This window comes from Eptatretus burgeri, chromosome 11 (genome assembly GCF_056783735.1).
Source record: "Eptatretus burgeri isolate ZD-2024b chromosome 11, Ebu_testis_v1, whole genome shotgun sequence".
NCBI lineage: Eukaryota > Metazoa > Chordata > Myxini > Myxiniformes > Myxinidae > Eptatretus > Eptatretus burgeri.
In genome coordinates this window covers 88,403,843-88,426,569 of record NC_140971.1, presented here as the reverse complement: position 1 = coordinate 88,426,569, position 22,727 = coordinate 88,403,843, and the positions used below count along the sequence as shown (strand labels likewise).

General features: G+C 41.3%; 1 protein-coding gene across 10 annotated transcripts in view; it reads left to right on the top strand.

The window, feature by feature from the left end:
* The window catches only part of LOC147017576 (uncharacterized), a 182,200-nt gene that overhangs the window by 54,941 nt on the left and 104,532 nt on the right, over window positions 1-22,727 (top strand). For all 10 annotated transcript variants that reach the window (XR_015049555.1, XR_015049554.1, XR_015049553.1 and 7 more), the window contains one exon: window positions 20,103-20,197. Coding sequence is in view for 7 of the 10 variants with exons in the window: in XM_085847297.1 (XP_085703423.1) it covers window positions 20,103-20,197 (95 nt within the window). In the remaining 3 variants the exon portion in view is untranslated. The remainder of the gene's footprint in view (window positions 1-20,102; window positions 20,198-22,727) is intronic.

Here is a 22,727-nt window from a genome sequence, read left to right as displayed (position 1 = left end):
GATTTCAGTGCCAAGTACGTCAAAGTTTCCCTGCGAGATGCTGATATTCAGCCTTCAACAGATCAGAAATCAGCCTTTGATGTGCTCATGGGGATGTGGAGGCGGTACAACAAGATGCCCGCTGAAAAGTAAGAGCTGGTTATGGCTCTGATTGGCCGTTTTGAGCGTGTTGACGCCAAGTAGACACCTTTTTTTTAATCATATCCAGCACTATGCACTGGTGTGCACGCACACATCTACGACTTGGACAGTAATTTTCTCAGCATTGTTTCCATTTGTTTGATGATCCAACAGGTTTCTATAGAAAAACATGCCAGACTATATTGTAAAAACAAGTTTTAATCCTTCTTTATTGTTTTTCACATCAGATGATACAGTGAACATGGGCATCCTGCATTTGAATGGTCTTCCATCTTCAATGTTTTCTTAGATCCTCTTGGTCCGGGATTTATATTTATTCCCCCCCCCCCACCTCCCCTTGTCTTTTCCATGGAACATCCAAAAAAAATCATAAAAATATATGATTTCTAAAAATTGAAATTATATTTATATTTCGACCTACCGACCCTACAATTTAGCTGAAGAACTGTGTAAACCAAGTTATAAAATAACTAAGGCCTTCGTGGAAAAACCTTTTTGAGCAATGACTGTTATGAGTCTTTTTGGGTAGGTCTCCACCAGCTTTGCACAGTGAGATGGTGAAATCTTTCTCCATTCTTCACATGAAAATTGCTATAGTTCTGCCAATTTTGATGGGTATTGTCGATGGACTACAATTTTCAAGTCTCACCATCAATGTTAAATTGGATTCAAGTCAGGACATTGACTGGGCCACTCAGGAACATTTTTCTTCTTCTTTTATTCAACCACTTCAGTGTGGCTTTAGCTTTGTGCTTCGGATTATTGTCCTAATGAAACGTGCATCTCATACCCAGTTTCAGATGCATGGCTGACTCAAGCTTTTCATCAAGGATTCTCCTGTACTTTACACCATCCATTGTCCCTTCTATCCTGACAAGCTTGCCAGTCCCTCCTGATGAAAAGCAACCCCATAACATGATACTGCCACTTCAATGCTTGACAGTAAAGATGATGTTGACTGGGTGATGTGCAGTGTGAGGCTTGAGCGAGACGTAACGCTTTGAATTTAGACCAAAGAGTTAAATTTTGTCTTGCCTGACCACAAAACCTTTCTCCAAATGTCTGCAGTATTATTATGATGATTTTTCACAAACTCCAGAAGAGCTTTCAGATGTGTCTTTTTCAGTAATGGCTTCTGTTTCGCCACCTGCCAATATAAGCCAACTTTGTGAAGGGAACAGGACATTGTTAATTGATTAACACTGACCCCCATCTCGGATATCGAGCCTTGCAGATATTTCAAAGTCATTGTTGGATTTACAGTGACATCCCAAACCAGTTTTCTACTTGCCCGGCTGCTGAGTTTGGTGGACAAACTGATCTGGGTGGAGTCTGCGTGGTATGATATGTCTTCCACTTCTTAAAGATGGAATTCACCGTACTCAAAGCGAAAATGAGTGACATTGAAATCTTCTTTTGCCCCTCTCCTGAACGGTGCTTCTCCATCACTTTTTGTCTGACTTCTTTGGTAAGCTCCTTGGTCTTCATGTTTGCCTTGTTGGTTGACCAAGTGAGTTGCACCTGAAAACTCCTTTGACAAGTGGGGAAGCTTAATTTATAAGTTAAACCACTGATTACATACAGGTGAAACCTATTACACTTATATTGTAACTGTTCAAAGAAATACTTTGCTCCTGAAGTGATTTACGCTTAATTAGGCAAAGGGGTTGAACACTTATGCAAAGAAGAATCATCTGATTTTCTCTGTTAATATAACTTATTCACATTGTATCTGCATTTTTTAGCTTAATCACTTTGGAGTAGTTTGTGAAGATTCTATATATTAATTTTTGATTTGAAAGCATCATGAAATAAGCTCAGATGTCATCAAAATGCGAAAACGTTTGAAATGGGGGTGGGGGGGATACTTTTGGAGGCCACTGTACTGTACATGTTTCTGCTCTTGTCCTGAAATGTAAGGATAATCCAGTTTGAAAAATATTAGTTAGCTGCCTTTATCATTACATACAACAAGCATTCACTGGAGATTACATGCATTTCATAATGGTGGTGTTATCTCTGGAGAGTGCAGAGAGTTTGAAATACAGCGAACTCTTCCACGTTGGCTTCATTGCTTGGGATTACAGGAACCCTGATTTAAAGCCAATAAAAGTTCACTTCCTTTACCTTACCATAATATCCCAGTGTTGAAAACCACAAATGCTTCTTTATCCCAACTCACAAAGAGGCTAAAATGAAAGCAATGGAAACTCCAAAATGTACAAGTACTTCAAGCTGGGATTTACAAACTTTGTTCAGGTATTGTGAAGACGTGAAATGTTCCTGTCAAGGTCATGACTGTTTGACTAAAGTCTGTTTACAAGTTTGAAATTGCCTTTTCCCACTGCGTCCTCATGTCTCATGAGCAGACACGGTTAAAATGCAGACAATGGACTTCAGTGAACCGATGAAATGAATCATAGGTCAGCCTGTAGTTTTGCTGGTTTATGAGTCAAGCTTCAGTGAGATGCTATATATCATTTTACAGTGAAACCTTATCTTTAGATTGATACAATGGAATGGTTGGTCAAAACAGAAGAGGGATCGAACAAATAATGCTGTTTGTGGACACAGTGGTCCAAGGGGCATTCTATAGACCCAAGCTTGCTCGATATTCTTCCATGGAGCTCCATAACTCGACAAAATTGAGATGAATGGGCAAGGTGTGGAGAGGCATTTTGGAAATGGAATTCCTCTCCTGGGTCCAGACGTGAATGAAGCAGAGGTCATGTTGGAGGTGTACTTGAGGCTTTAGAGAAAGAATGTTAAAAAGCAGTCTGTGGGGATCTGTGAAACGTATCCATTGGAAATTAACCACACAGTACTTTCCTAAGCCTTTTAAAATGAATGTAATCTTTGTTTGCTAACTCCTCCAGTTTTTGTCTGATCTCAACCAAACTCAGCTTGCTTCCACAGGAGCTCCTGAAGGTGTCCTAAGAAGACGAAGAGCCACTTCATTTCTGTCTTCAGATGCAAAGGGCTGCCGCTGCAGTTTTTCATTGGCTAGGAGAAACAATCCTGGATGGGACGCCACTTTCTCGAATGGCTCATTCTTCCCAGTAAGCTGGTACTCATTTTGCTGATCTCAGAAGGATGATATGATAGCCTCAGTCAAACAATTCTGTTATTTAAGAGCACGACAGGGGCTCAAACTCAGGACCCTAAGATCTTGAGCCAGCCACCTTAACGATAAAGTCAACACCAGCCCCGGTGTCCGAAGGGAGTCAGTATTACAATTTTACATACTCAGAGTCCCCAGTTCAAACGTGTGCTGAAGGTCACGGGAGTGTAATGTGCAGCTGTAGAAATGATCGCTGAGTAGCAGGAAGATTAAACAATATCAAATGGACTAAAGCTGTCAATTGAGCATCGAATAAATCCATCCATCCATCCATCCATCCATCCATTGGGACCATACTCTGTGCAGAGCGTTGGTGCTGCCGAAGCAGTCTCCTTGGTTATTGGGCACGATAGTGGACGGGTCGCCACTCCGACACAGTATACCAGCAAGCTGACACTCATTTTGCCAACCTCGGAAGGATGACAGGCAGAGTCAACCCCACCTGGTATTAATTCAAGAGCTGAGTGGGATTTGAACTCAGGATCCTAGAATCCCAAGCGCACCACCACAACCATTAAGCCAACACCAGGCATATCGAATAAATGATAGCCTAGTAATTCCAGAAAGGCACAAAGCTGTAAGTATAAATAAAGAAAACGTTTCAATGCAAGGAAATGTACTGTCACTCTTTTTATGGAACCTTTTCTTGAAGAGCAGTTGTAAAATGAAGTACGGTATACTTTTATAAATTATTCCCTCATCTCTATGTCCTACTTCATCTCTATAATCCTACCTAATTCTGTACAGCACAGAGGTACATTTGCTATAGTTATGTATATTCCTGAGAAAAAACAAAATCAGCAACCAAAATTTTAAGGCTTGTTATAACTCCGTTGACGAAGTTGCTGGAGGTGTTATGTTTTCGGGTTGTCCATCCGTACGTACTCTCCGGTTTTTTTCTTCTAATATTCTCTGTTTTCCCTGCCACCGCTTATCCGATTGACACTAAATTTTTTACCACAGGTGCAACTACTCATGTGGAATGTTTTAATGATAATTATGATGTCATAGGTCACGTGGTGTGGCAGCCATGTTGATAAAGGAAAAGGTTTGGACCTCTGTATCTCCCAAACCGCTCCATGGGAAAAATTGAAACTTGGCATATGTGAAATACTCCCCATGAGAAATAAGTGTGATTTTTTTGATGATGTCATAGGTGGTTTTGTTATGACATCATAATTGCATATGTCACACGCTTTATCCGATCAGTATGAAAAATTTTGAGTCACCTTGGGCTAAATTCTATGGGAGAAAAAAATTGATGACGTCATCGGTCATCATGTGGTTCAGCAGCCATATTGTTTTTAACATAAACACCTTAAAATCTTCTTCTCTGAAACGGCTGAATAGATCGAGGCGAAACTTTACAGGTATGATCGCCAATCCATGAGGACCAAAAAAGTTCTCCACGTATGACATCATTATGTCACATGGTTTGATAGCTATGATTTTTTGTAGAATTAACCTTTAAAAATCTTCTTTTCCAGAAAGGCTTGACAGATCGGGGGGGGGTGTGGGGGGACTTCGCCCACATGTTCAGCAAGCCTTGGGGATACCAGGGTTTTCACAAATAATTAAGAGGTCATATGGTTTGGCAGCCAAATTGGATTGAACAAAAATCTTAAAAAAAACTTATCTCTCTCGAACTGCTTCATCACTTGATGTGAAATATCACAATTATGATCTCGTCGTCATGGGGAATATCTATATATTACTAAAACTCTCATCTTCTTTCTATGTATGTATGTATGTATGTATGTATGTTCCCAAAATACAGCCAAAACGGTACACGATAGCGCAAACATTTTCAGCCCACCTTACTCAGCATTCTCCTGCAGTGTGCAGTATTAAATTTCCTTCAAATCGGGCAACGAAAAAATTATGAAAAAAATCAATTCCCGATTCAGTCAAGGACTCTTTGGGAGAATTTGATCAATGGAAACAACCTCAGTGGTATAGTTTGCTGGAGCTATGTTTTTTTTTCTTGAAATGATTGATTTAAAAATCTCAAACATTTAGTAAAGACAAAGAACGATTTATTTTAAAGCATAAAATAAACATCGCCATTTTGATCTTATACTTCTGTATTCATTAATAAATAAAATTGTGTTTATAAGATTACGCACAATAATTTCTTCGACTTTCCTTTCTCCGTTTTTTTTTTCACATTGACGGGCAATATCAAGTTTCGTTCAAATCGGGCAACGAAAAAAATTATTAAAAAATCAATTCCCGATTCAGTCAAGTACCCTTTGGGATTATTTGATCAATGCGAACAACCTCAGTGGTAGAGTTTGCTGGAACTATCTTCTTTTTTTTTGAAATGACTTTTTTTATCAACCGCTGTCACATCGGGAACCCAACGGCTTCACAGGTCATCTAGTATGTTTTAAATTTCAACCTGATCAAATACATGGTCTGGCAGCCAGAGTTATTTAATATTTTGAATCTGGGTTCAGGGATTTAAATCAAACTTGGTACAAGTCATATAGTGATGTAATAATGTGGGCAGAGGCATATCTGGTGACGTCGAAGAATGCCCTTGTTTTTCCTTCTAGTTTAAGATGAGCAGCACATAGATCTCTACATTCCTGAAACAAACATGTCAGGGAAACACAAAGTAAAGTTACTAAGTGAAGACACAAGGCTCTCTGAAATGAGCATGAAAATCGGAAACGACCCCAGTCTACAAATGATCACAGATAAGTTTACATTGGCAGAAACAGCTTGAATCGAAGGGTACTTGGAAGAGCGCATATCTCCACCCGGATTCAGATCTTCACCAGAATCAAAATCAATTCGGCCTTGTCACACACCCAACCTGTCCCAAGTTTCATCCAAATCCGTCCACATCTTGTTGAGATATTTTGCACTCAAACACAGACAAACAGACAGACAGACAGGTGAAAACAACCTCTGTCCACCTTCGGTGGGTGGAGGTAATAACATGTGTGATCACCATTGACCCCAATACAAGCTTGTGCACGTCTTGTCATCAACCAAGTCAGTCGAAGCACCTCTCGCTGTGGTATGTTGTGCCATTATTTGATGAGGGTCACTTCCAGTTGATAAGAGACTGGGCAGACTTTTCACACTTTGCTCTCTTGATATTCCAAGCATGTTCAATCAGACCTACATCTGGAGATTGGATTGGCTGATCCATGCGTGTGATTTAGTGGTCCTGAAGTGCAACGTTGACAGCATGTGGACATTGTGGGCAGGTGTTGTCATCCATAAAGATGAAGTTGGGTCCTTGCTGTTGGACCAGTGGATGACTATACAGATGTAATGATCTCATCCCTGTATCTTGCACCAATCATATAACTCTGCTGAATAATGACAAGATCAGTTTTTCGGCCACTGAATGGCCGAAAAACTGATCTTGTCATTATTCAGCAGAGTTATATGATTGGTGCAGCCCATATCATCAGGCAGTTCCCAACAACCCGGTCATGCTGCCCACCCAATCTCCAGACTCTGGCACATCTATCATTGAAGTATAGACATAACCTCGATGCAATAATGAAAAGAACATGATACCAAGGATTAATTGGCCTTCAGTTGTGATGTTCTGTCATCCATTTTAAACGCTGCTGCCAATGTCACTGTTTGAGGCATGTGGAACTGTGGTCTTCTGGATGTCGTACGATGGACAGGAAGGCAGTTGGGAAATGAGTCGGTATTCAGTGGTTTATCGCTCCTTACAGCTGGTTCTGAAGAGGCCATGCCGTTGAAAATCGCTACCTTCTGGCAAGAGGGACAAGATAACAATCCTCACAGGGGGTTCTTACTCTGTTACCTGAATGGTGTCTCCGTGAAATGCCCAGATTGGCGATGTCATTTCGGTGACCCAGGAATGAGACTGCAGCAAACATTATTCTCGGAAGTAGCAGCAGTTGCTTCCAGCAGCAGTTGGAAGCAAAAGCAGCAACAGAGTCGACCCCCTTAGAAGACAACTCATGTGGCGTTAAATGACACTTTATAGTCATTACTAGCCTGACTTAGATCACATGGGTAGCCAATTTATAGAGGGTATCAACATGGGTCGTGTGCAGATATCCAAGCAGAATGTGAGAGATGTGATTTGCATGTGACAGGATCACCCAGTTCAGGTGAGGATAATTGCAAACGTACATGTTGCACATCCAATTCCTGATTGGGTTCCTTCCTTCAATAACCACAGTTGCCACACCATGCATGATGAGGAAATTTCTGAATTGTGATTCCATAGTTCATTTTCAGAGTTTAAATGTTGTTGCTTAATTTTTTTTGTGAGAAGTATGTAAAGTGACACAAGTATATCGTTCAATTAGCAGTTTCAGAACCACTACGACCTCCACCCTGTCTTTTCTCTCCTTTATATAATCCTTGCTTCTTGTCTTACTTGACATTGCTCTGTCTCCTGGGCTCCAACATACATATATATATATATATATATATATATATATATATATATATATATATATATATATATATATATATATATATATACATACTCCTCCCATGCTCTTCAATACAGCTGGAGAAGTTGCATGAAGCATCCATGAAAGAACTACCCAAGGTAAGCCCTTTGTTATTTCAAACCCTTCCCAGAGATTCTCCACAGCTGTAAAGACATTCACAAATAGTACACACATGAGAATCCCAATGCTACACACACTCAGCTGCCGGACCGGTTTAATCGCTTGTTGGCAACCAATCAGCTCTCACCTAATCAATTAAATTGGTGGTTCCCTCCATTCACAGGTGAGAGATGTGGTTGGGTCTTCGTTTTCATATTTTTCGATACATACATACATACATACATACATATACATATACAGTATATAAATTTACTGAAAAAAGCATCATGAATTTTATTCTTTTCTTTCATTTGGGATTCAAACTGGGTGAAACAAAACGGCGTTTGGAAGCTGTGCTTCGAGAATGTTAATTGCGGTGCTTGAAAAGCTGTCAGGAGCTTTAATTCATGTTGAAGCTATCACACAGATGGATCCATTAAAATCAAAGTTTAAACATGCACGATGGAGTATACTTGTTGTTAATTACAGAGGCCAGTGTAAGCGATTGGAAAGGCTTTTTCTCCTTTTCATTTCAAATAAGGATCAGCGGATATGGTTTAGTACACCAAGCGAAAAACGTTTTGCAACTTTTGTTGTTGGTAACTGGAGATCAGTTGATTGGACATATATTGTGTTTGATTGTACAACTGCTCAGCGATGATGGTTGGAGTGATATGAGCCTTGAACTCTGTCTGCACTTAGGCCATGTTAAAAAAACAACATGGTGCTCATCAGGTTCTTGTGTTGTTAATTCTTGCTGTATTCAAAGCCACAATTTCCAGCAGAATTTAACCATTTTGAAGAGGATACAACAATGCAATTGGCATGTTCCTACTTCCAAGGTGAGGTGTCCACGTAAAGTGTTTCATAAAGTTTAGATGTCCTTATCAGATAACGCCACTGACAACTAGAACGGCTCTTGTTGAGCTCATAGTCGCACCACGTGCATTAATTCTGAAAATACCATGTTAACTGAACATTCAAAATACCACCGTTAACTGGACATGCTACGATTATGACCCACTGCTATTATGGCCCATATATCCGTATCAGCCATGCACCTTATTATGTCACATGGTTTATTTGGCATAGTTATGACCTCACAAGTTTAATTCTTCACTCACATCGAGTCATAAATCAGACATATGAAGTTTCAGATTTTTCAGATAAGGATTTCAATTCAACCAGTTATGGCTGGACTACAACTTCAATGATGATGTCGTCATTATCATCCTATACTCCTCATGGAGAGTTTACATCTGTCCAGTTTCAATTTTTTTGGGTTGAGTGGATTCGAAGAAAATTATGTCAATTTTTTTTCCTTTGATCCAATATGACTGCCATACCATGTGACCTATGACATCAGAGTTATCAATAAAATATTCTACATGGATAGTCCCTCCTATGTTTAAAATCTTGCATCGATCGGATAAGTCATTGCAGAGAATAATATTTTTAAAGCGAAAATATTGTTATGGATTTCAGAAACGGATCTGACGAATGCATACAACATGCAGGTCCTCAGACAGTTATTTCCATAAATGCATGTTCAGAATAGACCCATCCCCTTGTCTGGTGGGATTGTAACTCTGATGCATTGGAGAAGGGTATATAACAGATTCCCTTTTTTATGGGATGGCCTTTTCCTCTTTACGACACGTTCATGCACGCGAGAGATAGCTGTTAGCCCAACAAGACTCATTCTACCCCTTTCCATCAGGACACATTGGCTTGGAGGTGGACGATTTATTAACACTTTGGACTTACAGGACATTTGTTTAAACACACCGCGGGCTTTTCCTGAACAGTTATTCTGACGGTCAAATACGGCTGTGGATCATTTACCTCACCCATCTCTCTTTCATTGACGTTCAACACCCTCTTTTGTCGACGCCTAGCGTCCGTCTTTCTCCGTCGACATCCAGCTCGGCAGCTCCATGGACGTTGGCTGGCCCCTGTCCGTGTTGGGCTGGGCGGGGAGAGCGATGGCCGTCGTTGGTATTTTGTGGGCGCTTTGCACCCCTTCTTGGTTGTTCTAGCGGGTGGCTGCTTTCTGGTGCTCGTCCAGCGCCCCGAGCGTGGTGTCATGAGCCAGGCCTATATTGATTGGGGGTTGCATCTCGCGCGATGATGAGGAAGGGATGATCGTGAGATTGACAGTTGGAGGTCACATGCAGCGATGCACAAATAGGCAAGCTGGATTTGCTGAAGTCTGCTTGAGGCTCCACCCACACTGGTTGCCTACAAAAAGAATGGGAGGACCGCCTCCCTGATTGATGGTGATAGCTCCTGGCGGTTGGTGATAGCTCCTGATTGTTGCTTGCAGCTCCTTACAGCTGTCCATTGGTTGCAGCTCCTGATAGCTCTTGATGGGTGGTGATAGCTCCTGACAGTTCCTTACGGTTCCTGACAGATCCTGACCGTTGCTTACAGCTCTTGACCGTTGGTGATAGTTCCTTCCAGCTCCTGCCCGTTAGTTACAGCTGCCCATTGGTTACGGCTCCTGATAGCTCCTGACGGTTGGTGACGGTTGGACCGTTCCTTCTGGTTGTGCTCGGTACCTACTCTTGGCGTACCTGATTCTTGCCGTACCTGATTATTTGCATCTCTGGTTCCTGGGGGTGACGACGTGATGTCGATTGGTGTTCAATTGGATTTGCGGGTGGGTGCATGGCGAGGTTGGGCGCTGGCAGCGGACCAAGGCATGCTCACACATGACGCGTGACGATTTCTGCTTTGGTAAGCCGAGACCGGATTTCTTTCCCCCTTAAATGATCTGCTGGGTACCCATGTCTAGTGTTTAATTGTTAAGTAAGGCATAGTGATAAGCATCTGCTCTTTGAAAATTTTTCTATCAATGCTTGTTGAATTCTCTTACAATCAACTGGACAATCAAAATAGTCTTATTTGTTTGAGATTATTTTGATTGATTTGAATTCATCCATTTACACCACAAGGAAATAAAGTTCTTCAGTTCATTAATTTTTCTGAATAATAAATTACTTGTTGACATTTCAACCTATCCGTGCTTGTCCTTTCCTTCCATTGATCTAGCATTTCCCGAATCTAGATAGAATAGGAGGTAATTCCCAAACTAATTAACCTGTCATAGTTGTCGTGCACCAGCGGTAAATACTCGGCCACCTTACTTAAGATCTAATCAAGATAACATTGGCGCTTCGCCAAGGGCAAGTTCCCCAGTCAGGAGGCCATGTGACCTCGAGTTAAACAGCAAATTAGACAGTGGACACTGGAACACATGGTTAACTAATTGGCGTTCGTGGTTGTTAAGCAACCCACCATACCACGAAGTTAATTGTGAGTGGTGGCCCCAGGTCCGGTGCTTCCGAGGAGAAACGAGGATTAACCCCCTCATCATACACACAGTACCCATGGCCGTAACAATATATAAGGTGCAGACACACACACAGACAGACAAGGGCATTGCATTAGTCTCACATCCCCTTCAGGAGGAGGAGGATATTGGGACCATACTCTGTTCAGAGTGTGGTGCTGCTTAAGCAGTCTCATAAAGTCACACTCAGACACACACACAAACACACAGGCATAAACTCACATCCACACATAAACACATACATACAGGCACACATACACACACAGACACACAGAGAACACAAATATAAACAAACACACAGACACCCACCCACACATAGACACACACACATAGACACACACACATAGACACACACACATAGACACACACACACACACACACACACCTATGCACATTGATTAGGCCTGAGTGTACACGTCCAGAACGAAAACCGGACCTCCACCTCCATATATATATATATATATATATATATATATATATATATATATATATATATATATATATATATATATATATATATATATATATATATATATATCTCTCTCTCTCTCTCTCTCTCTCTCTCTCTCTCTCTCTCTCTCTCTCTCTCTCTCTCTCTCTCTCTCTCTCTCTCTCTCTCTCTCTCTCTCTCTCTCTCTCTCTCTCTCTCTCTCTCTCTCTCTCTCTCTCTCTCTCTCTCTCTCTCTCTCTGTCTCTCTGTCTCTCTGTCTCTCTGTCTCTGTCTCTCTCTCTCTTTCTTTCATCAATTTTCAAAATACATACACAGGTATTTGTATTTTTTTGAATATTTAACCCTCACCTAAATTTTAAATGAATAATTTTATATATACGTATATATATATATTTGTTCACACATACATATATTTGTACACACAGACACACACACACACACACACACACGCACACACAGACACACATATATATATATATATATATATATATATATATTCATATATTTGTCAAAAAACTAACGCAGAAAAAATTATCTATTTTTGACCAGGTGCAAAAAAAACAGGTAAAAACTTATTTAACACAAAAAAAATAAGGCCAAAAATCAATTCCTGACCCTCAAAAAACCCCAAAAATATTTTTCATCAGAAAGAAGAAAATAAACAAAAAAAAAGAAAATTGCGGTGGGGGGAGGGTGGGGGGGTGGAACTAATTTTTGAGTCTGTATAGACGATAGAATAATTTGTATAGAATGTGAGTCTGTATGTTATAATGTATTATGTGTTGTCTGTCTCACATCACAATGATAACAGTGTTATTGATTTTGTCTGAAGTTGCTAAAAAAAAATCATCATTACTTAATTTTCAGGTACGATATATTTACCCCCTGCCATGTAAAGTTTTTACCCCCAGGGGGTAAATTTATCCCTGGTCGAGAATCACTGGCCTTGAGGTATGCACGTTTGAGCTTCAGTTTGAATCTTGACCCAGCTATAAATTGGCACCTTGGTGTTTCGCATACAGGGTGGATGAACATTAAGCTGGTGGTATTGGTTTGTTGATGTTAAATATCCAACAGTGCCCTTCACTAATTTATGTCGATGCTCATGGTATAAGTCCTGTTATGATGCTGATGAGTTGGAGTACATTCCTTCACTAATGGTTTTCATTCTTGCTGTTTGTCAAACTATCTACCTCAAAGACTACATGTGTTCAATGAGAATCACTCTGTTCTTCTTCCACAAATCTGCAAGTGTTACACAGAGCGGTGTTTTCACTGTCTTCCTTTTCATGATGCAAATTAATGACATATCACAGTCGCACAAGCCATTTTGTTTTGTTAACCTCCGCCATCGAAGATGGATGGAGGTTACTATTTTCACCCCTTTCTGTTTGTTACTTACGAAATCTAAAGATTTCGTAAGTATATTCATGACTTCCGTTTCTGTTTGTTTGTTACTTACGAAATCTAAAGATTTCTTAAGTATATTGATGACTTCCGTTTCTGTTTGTTACTTACGAAGTCTAAAGATTTCGTAAGTATATTGATGACTTCCGTTTGTTTGTTACTTACGAAATCTAAAGATTTCGTAAGTATATTGATGACTTCCGTTTCTGTTTGTTTGTTTGTTTGTTAGTTTGTTTGTTTGTTTGTTTGTAGGCACGATAACTCGAGAACGGAAGAAGCTACCAATGTCAAATTACACCACGTGATTCAGGAGGGTGATGGCTAGTGCTGATTAGATTTTGGTCAAAATCGGTCAAAGGTCAAGGTCACAGTGAGGTCAAATATTCGATTTTTGATGGTTTGGTACAGATAACTCGAGAACGGAAGAAGCAACCAATGTCAAATTACACCACGTGATTCAGGAGGGTGATGGCTAGTGCTGATTAGATTTTGGTCAACGGTCAAGGTCACAGTGAGGTCAAACATAATTCCGTAAATTCATGTGGAGAAATGGAGTATTTTTGCTTCGCTCGACGTTACAAGTTTGTTTTAACTTCGATTTTAATTTTGTCTTCGGTTTTTGCGATCGCTTAGGACGCTTAAAACTCGGTTGTCGAAATTCTGGTAAAAATCGGATGTTTTGGAGACGTTTTAAGATTGTATAAAAAATATTTCACTCGACGCGTCACGGGTCGTCCCATGATGCAGTGCGCTCGAGCAGACGCGTCGTTGAGTGACATTAAGGTTTTGCGTGGAGAAATGGAGTATTTTTGCTTCGCTTGACGTTACGAGTTCGTTTTAACTTCGATTTTAATTTTGTCTTCGGTTTTTGCGATCGCTTAGGACGCTTAAAATTCGGTTGTCGAAATTCTGGAACAGCGATGAATAACTGATATATATAATAAATAATAAGTCTTTTATCAGATTCTTCTGAAAAGTAATACACCTATTATCTGCCATATCCTGCTAGTACTGAATCACTTTTTAAAAAAATTAAAAACAAAAAAATGGAATTTTTAAAAGAAATCTAGTTTTTGTCTGGGACTCATTATCTGCAAACCACAGTGTAAAATCGTAGACCACAATGAATTCAGAATTCAAGCTCCCCTTGGGCTTCTGACTGATTCATGCTTTTATTAGACAAGGTCAGAGGTCAAGTTGACGATTTCGTAAGTACCAGTCTATGACTGCTTGTTTGTTTGTTTGTTTGTAGGCACGATAACTCGAGAACGGAAGAAGCTACCAATGTCAAATTAGACCACGTGATTCAGGACGGTGGTGGCTAGTGCTGATTACATTTTGGTCAAAATCGGTCAAAGGTCAAGGTCACAGTGAGGTCAAACATCCAAAACATTTAATTTTTGATGGTTTGGTGCAGAATCATGGTAGAAACTTCTGGTTTGCGTCGCTACCTTCTCCAGAGACAGCTTTTATTAGACAAAGTCAGAGGTCAAGTTGACGATTTCGTAAGTACCAGTCTATGACTGCTTGTTTGTTACTTACGAAATCTAAAGTTTTCGTAAGTATATTGATGACTTCCGTTTCTCTTTGTTACTTACGAAATCTAAAGATTTCGTAAGTATATTGATGCCTTCCGTTTCTGTTTGTTTGTTTGTAGGCACGATAATGTGAGAACGGAAGAAGCTACCAATGTCAAATTACACCACGTGATTCAGGAGGGTGATGACTAGTGCTGATTAGATTTTGGTCAAAATCGGTCAAAGGTCAAGGTCACAGTGAGGTCAAATATTCGATTTTTGATGGTTTGATACAGATAACTCGAGAACGGAAGAAGCGACCAATGTCAAATTAGACCACGTGATTCAGGACGGTGGTGGCTAGTGCTGATTAAATTTTGGTCAAAATCGGTCAAAGGTCAAGGTCACAGTGAGGTCAAATATTCGATTTTTGATGGTTTGGTACAGATAACTCGAGAACGGAAGAAGCGACCAATGTCAAATTAGACCACGTGATTCAGGAGGGTGATGGCTAGTGCTGATTAGATTTTGGTCAAAATCGGTCAAAGATCAAGGTCACAGTGAGGTCAAACATCCAAAAAATGATAACTCGAGAACGGAAGAAGCTACCAATGTCAAATTACACCATGTGATTCAGGAGGGTGGTGGCTAGCGCTGATTAGATTTTGGTCAAAATCTGTCAAAGGTCAAGGTCACAGTGAGGTCAAACATCCAAAACATTCGATTTTTGATGGTTTGGTACAGAATCATCGTAGAAACTTCTGGTTTGCGTCGCTTCCTTCTCGAGAGACAGCTTTTATTGGACAAGGTCAGAGGTCAAGTTGACGATTTCGTAAGTACCAGTCTATGATTGCTTGTTTGTTTGTTTGTTTGTTTGTGAACAGTATTACGGAAAAACTCCTCGACGGATTTTGATGAAACTTGGTGGGGGGGGGGTTAGTTCTGGTCCAAGGATCATGCCATTAAATTTTGGACTTGCTCCAAAATCCAATATGGCCGCTATGGTGGCCGATTTGAAAAAAAAATTGAATTTTGTTTTTTTTTGCATTTCTACATGTTTTAAGTGATTTCCAACCCCCCCCCAAAAAAAAAATTGTTAGAGAAAAAAAATTTGCAAATTTCTTTTTCAACAAAATTTCGATTTTTTATTTTTTTATTTTTTTTGCATTTCTACATGTTATAAGTGATTTCCAACAAAAAACATGCCAAAATTATAATTGCGGCTGATTTTTGAACTTCAGGTGGATAAACCCACATAAAATCAATTTCTGTCTCAAGGAATCTAGTTATGACGAATGAATTGAGTATGTAAAAGTTAAAAGTAAAAGGGAAAGTTGCAAACTATAACTCTGTGAGCACTGTTGACAGTGTGCACCCATTGTTTGACAGCTGCTGGACCACACCCACAACAGTCTCTTCACTCCACCCACCATCTCCCCCAGACAAAATAATAAGGCCACCATCTTGGTTTTCTGATGCGCCGAACACATTAGGCCTGTAGGCCTCTGCTGATTATACACTGTCTGAGTTGGTTGCATCAGATATCCATTGGCTTTGTTTGGGTTGAGTGTTAATCACGATGAGTGACCGTGAAAAATAATCATGTGTTAAATAATTGTAAGGTTTAATCAAGCCCGTCAGGATGTACGTACCAGTGGCAAATCCAGGGGGGTTTCCTGGTTGCCCGGAAACCCCCCCCCTCCCAACAAAAAATATATTTACCATTACAATGGCAAACCCAGGGGTTCCCTGGTCACCCAGAACTACTTCTCCCACGAAAGTGTGCCACAAAAAAGGTCAGAAGCCTCAGAAAAACTATATCAATACAGTACCGAACTAGAGGGGGGGCACTCGGTAGAGTGCAAAACCTCCGCCGCCAATACTGCTGGGTCACTTAAGTGAACCTGATATCCTATTCATTGTAGGTCAAAATGGATCAGACTCTACTGAATCACGATTGAATAAACTAAACTAGATCGACGCGCATGTAGAAATGCCAAAAAAAAAATCGAAATTTTTTTGAAAAAAAAGTTGCAAAATTTGTTTTTTTTTTCTCTAACAAATTTTTTTTTGGGGGGGGGGGTTGGAAATCACTTAAAACATGTAGAAATGCAAAAACAAAAATTCAAATATTTTTTCAAAATGGCCGCCATAGCGGCCATATTGGACTTTGGACCAAGTCCAAAATGGAATGGCATGATCCTTGGACCATACCTAATCCCCCCCACCAAGTTTCGTTGAAATCCGTCGAGGAGTTTTTCCGTAATACTGATCACAAACAAACAAACAAACAAACAGACAAGGGTGAAAACAGTAACCTCCGTCCATCTTCGATGGCGGAGGTTAATAAACAATAAACCACTAACAGCTTACAGTAATTTATTTGGAAAATTTATAATTTTCTGTTATTTGGAAACTCCATGACCCAATTCCTGGACTTGCACTTGCGTACGGTACATCAGAATGCTAAATTACTAAAATAACTAAAACAGCGCTCCATAGTTTTTGAACGGCCCCATATTGGGGTTAAACAATCTGTGACCATGTGATGAATCAGCTTGTTCTGATATAACTGTGGTAGAGGCTGACATGGATGAGAGGTGTCGAGTGCAGTAAATGTGTGTTTCCCAATCGTGCTGTTCATCTTTTAAGTATGATTTAAATGCTGTTTCCCAATTGGCCCGTTACAGGATTTTTAAAGCCAATTCACTTAAAGCGCTTAAAGGAGGTGCCGTACTTCGAATGACCACGTACAGGTTTTTATGAACATAAGGTTTTTTAACAGAGAGCGGGAGGGCAGAGGAGTGGGAGAGGAAGAGAGGGAAAAACACACACACACACACACACACACACACACACACACACACACACACACACACACACACCTGAGGTAACAGATATGCAGGTAAAGCCCCTGCTTGGAATCACAATGAATCTTATTGGTTCAGAGTCAGTAAGTGACCACTATATTCGTTATGGGTGTGTGTCTGTCTGTCTGTCTGTCCTGAGCATAGCTCCGTGTTTTGATCCGATCTTGATAAAATTAGGGTGCGAAGTTTGTATCATGATTGAGTTGTGTTTTCCTGAGAATGGGCGTGGTGCGCCCATTATGGGCGGAGCCACGCCAAAAAAACGTGTTTTTAGGGGGTAGCCGGTTTCAAGTTACATCTTCTCCGAGGGGTTTGTCGAATCTGGCAGGGGTTTTGGTATTTGGTTAGCCCAATGGTACCTGCATAGCCCCACGGAGCTTGAATTTTCATTTTCGTTTCAAGGTCACGAACTTCGGAAATGTCAAAAAAATCAATAAATTGGGCATCGAACTCCTAGGGTTTTCAACTGTTTCGAATGAAAGTTGGTATGCAAGTAGTGGTCTTCGAGTACTACAACTTTCATCATTTACGTTTTTCCCGATTCCCGCCAGCTTGCCCGTGGCGTCCCCTCAAGGTCAAAAAATAAAAAAGGCGAACCGTGTAAATTGCTCGTGAACCATTGCAGTCTCCAGACTTGTTTATTTTTTTATTCTCTGTCCCAACATTCACTACATTTAGACACGTGGGACATGAGCAAGGACGAGGGAGTTGAGTGGATGAATGAGGGAGTTGAGTGGACAGAGGAGGCAATAATATATATATATATATATATATATATATATATATATATATATATATATATATATATATATATATATATATATATATATATATACACACACATATCGGGTGTGTTAATAATAGATTGACCAATTCAAAACTTTATTAACCAAAACATTGATTAATAAAACAAAAAATTAACTCGGGAAATGAAAATCAAATCATTGAGAAATTAAATTCATTTTGTGTTAATGCGCTTGTAGTTGAGGTGTTCGATGTCAGCACCCCCCCCCACACACACACACACACACACACACACACACACACACACACACACACACACACACACACACACACACACACACACACACACACACACACACACACACACACACACACACACACACACACACACACACAGACAACATGCATTCACACAAATTGTGAAGTTTTCAATGACGTTTCTGCAAGTTTAATGGTTACTGTCTGCACATAAGCCTCAACTGATGCCTTCACATCAGGTTCAGATCTGGGGTGTTCCTTATCGATATTATCCTTTCAAGCTCCCAAGAGGAAAAAATCCAGCAGATTGAGGTTGGGGCTCTGTGGAGACCATCCATTTTCCATACGCAAACTGAGAACTCGTTGTCCAAATTTTTGAAGTAGAAAGGCAATTGTTGGCTGTATGCGGGATAGCACCATCTTGCATGAACCACTGTCGCCAGGGGGCTGCATTTCTTATTGATTGTTTCAAGTCTTCGTAAAATGTGTTGACAATCGACCGGTATCCTTCTTGATTGATGGTAACCGTTCTACTGTTTTTGTCTTCAAACCAATACGGCCCAAACACACCTCTGGAGCTGACAACCACAAAAGCAGTGATTTTCTGATCCTTAAGCGACTTATATTCAACCTCATATGTGCGTTGACTTCACCAGACAATGTTGTATGAATTGACAGCACCATTGATGTGAAAGTCTGCCTTGTCACTGAACCAGACATCGCGAATCCAATTGCATTAGCAGGAACAATCGTCTGGGTGGCAGACGGATGGGTGCTCTGCGAATTAAGCGGTTTTACCGTGTGAGACATAATCCACGGAAATGCTCACCATAATAGTAAGGAGGTGCGTCCGATGTATAAACGACGAATGTGGTCATCATTGGTTAGATATTTATGGGTCTGCCATCTTGATGAGGGCAAATAAACCTGAAATCCAGATCGGTGGCTCCATTTGATATTTAACTGATGTTGACCATGTAATCTTTGTCTGTTTGACATAATCACCATGCCGAGGACTCTGTGTTAGACATGACGCTTTGGTGTAGGACTGTGTCCAATGGAGATCAGGGGAGTGGTCGTCACACTCCACATGTTTCAATCTGCCTGCCGATCACATCATGTGCCTTCTGGTTGAATGGTTTGCGTTAGCAGAAAAAATCATCTGGGTGGCAGATGGATGGTTGTTCTGTGTGGATTATGCGGTTTTACCATGTGAGACATGATCTGTGGCAATGCTCACCATAACAGTCAGGAGGTGCGTCTGTTATATAAACAATGAATGTGGTCATCCATCCGTCCATCGGGATCATACTCTGTGCAGAGCATCGGTGCTGCTGAACCAGTCTCCTTGGCTATTGGGTACAATCCTGGATGGGTCACCACTCCAAAACAGGATACAAGCTGGCACTCATTTTGCTAACCTCAGAAGGATGACAGGCTGAGTCAACCCCATCTGGTTTTAATTCAACAGCCAAGCAGGATTTGAACTCAGGATCCTAGGATCACAAGTCCACCTCCCTAACCATTCAGCCAACCCCAGGCATAATGTGGTCATCAGTGGATATATATTTGTCAGTATGCCATCCTGATGAGGGCAAATGAGCCTGAAATCCAGTTTGGTGGCTCCGTTTGATGTTCAACTGATGTTGACCATGTAATCTTTGTCTGTTTGACAGAGTCACCGGGCTGAGGCCCCTGTGTTGGAGGTGACACTTTGGTGTTGGACTGTGTCCAAGGGGGATCAGGGGATTAACCAAGAAAGGCTACCAAGGTAAGCCCCTTTGCTGTTTCAATCCCCTCCCAGAGTTCCTCCACAGCTGTAAAGAAATTCACAAATCATACAGACGAATAAGCAATGAAACCAGTCTGGCAGCTGAGCGGGTGTATCGTGTTGCGGTTCTGCAAAACCACATGCCTCTAAGGCAATGGCACCCAACATGCAGTGATCCCTCCGGCAGTTATTTCATTAGTATTCATGTAGTTAGTTCTTCCCTCATGTCTTGTAGGTAAATGGGACGAATTGCGTTGCGTGGGACTCGTAGTATGTCTAATAAATATCTCTGATCCGTACTCTGACCTCCACTCTAACCCTTTCCTTTTAGCCATATTACACAAACAAGCATGCAAGCACACACGCCATTCAACAGACAATTGTTTAATACGCACACCGCAATGCCTCCTATGGCTCGGATCGTCCCTGTTGAACACAAGACAACCTTCCCCGGGAATTTGTGCCATTTTCCATTCAAATTTGCGCGCCATTTCCCAACCGGCACCTCACCTTACTCTTCACCTCGTTTACCAAATCTCACCACTTTGTCCACAAACGCCTCCCGCACATGGGAAAAATACTCCAGCACCCCCTCGTGTCTCTGCATCGCTACAATTCACCACTCTATTTCGAACACTACGCAGCGTCAGCCATTGTTCTTGGTGCCGCGCGATGCTCGAACACGCTACAGATGCTATATTCTCCACCACATCTCACCGCATCTCTTCGGGAACGTACCGGGTGAGCGTCCACAATTATTACAACCCCCATCCAGTCGTCAGGCCACGGCAAGACCGTAAGCAACGAGGAAGGGTCGCGGGAAAGGCGATCCAAGGATTTGGTTCGGGTCCTGAATGTGCATTGCGGCTTGTGAAGGAGCCTGTGGGTGGCGGAGAAAGTCCGCTACCATCCTACATACTGTGGGGGAAAAATTTATATTAATGTATTTTAAATTGTAACAAATGGAGTTTCAGAAATGTAACTTTTATGCTGCAAATTGAATTGGCTGTCATTTCTGGCCAAAAGACTTTTGCCCTAAATGATAAGAAATGTGTTGTTCTGGAACAGAGTGACCAAGCTGATAAATGAACCTTTGCTTAGAAAATGTACGAAGTTGGTTTTTGTATAAAGGACACGTCTACAGTCTGGGTGAATATCCCCCAACCTCTCTCTCATGAAAGTATAAAATGCTTTGAAAGGCACATTGTTCTCAGTGCAAGCACGTGAGGAAGTATAGTTTCTCAGTGGCTTGTACTCCTTGGAACTGACCAAGTACCAAGTTAGAATAAAACTCTCTGATGTAATGTAGAAGTGAATTGAATCGGGTTGGTCTAACTGTTAACTAAAGTAAGAATAAATGAAATTGAACCAAATAATATTGCAATCAATGGGGATTCTGAAGTTCATTGTACAAGGGTGAGAAGTGTATGGTGTATAATTAGGAAATAAATTGTTTCACAAGGAAGGACTTGTGTGGACATCAGTTTTATCAGTGTCAATAGGGTTTTTGTAGGATTTTATAATCAAATCGGACAAACGTTAAACTCTGTCTGAAGTCAAATAGGATTCCACAATCGGCCAGTTAGAATCCTTCAGGAGGACAACGATCACAACAGGGTGGGTTTAAAAAAATCCACATCAATACAAACTACACAAAAACGAGCTGGGAACATTCCTACAAAAGGATTTATTACAGGCAGGCGAGGTAAAATATGTGGCACGATTAATTGAGTTTATTGTTGTGTGTAAGCAGAGATAGGAAGAAAAATGTGGTGTGACAATAAAACAAAAAACTTACAAAAGCAGACACAGCAGACCTATCCTGATATAATTCTGCAATCTTAACTTAAGCGAGGACAGGTGCCATGACATACAGTACACACACACACACACACACACACACACACACACACACACACACACACACACACACACACACACACACACACACACACACACACACACACACACACACACACACACACAACCCGATGAAGAGGAGTTAATGAGAAGAAAAGGAGAGGAGATGAGGCTAATGGTCTCACAATACCTTTCACGATTTACCGACTGTGCCACCCAGTACGTTTTGGGGGGATGCTCTGCTGTACGATCCCTCCCTGACAGATAAGCGTCGATCCAGAGAAGGGCGCGACTGTCAGGCGTGAGGGAGGGACTTTGAGTGGAACCAGTGGTGAGTGGGTGGGTGGAGACGGAGTCAAGAGCGAGTGGGCGGAGTGTCCGCAGCAGGCAGGTGGGTGGAGTCAGTGGCGAGCCAGTGAAGAAGGCGGAGTCAGCAGAGGGGTGGAGAAGAGCGGAGCCAACAGTAGAATGGAGAGATGGATCCCAGGCCAGACAGAGAGGAAGAGCATGAGCCAGACGAGCAGGATGAGCAGGAGGGACGAGCAAGAGCCGGACGAGCAGAACGAGCAGACGGCCTCGTGACCCGTCCTTTATAGATCCTCCAGTGCAGGGCGGGGTGTTGCCCCGAAGCGATGCGTCATCACCCGAATCGGGCGCTCTCATTGGGCCC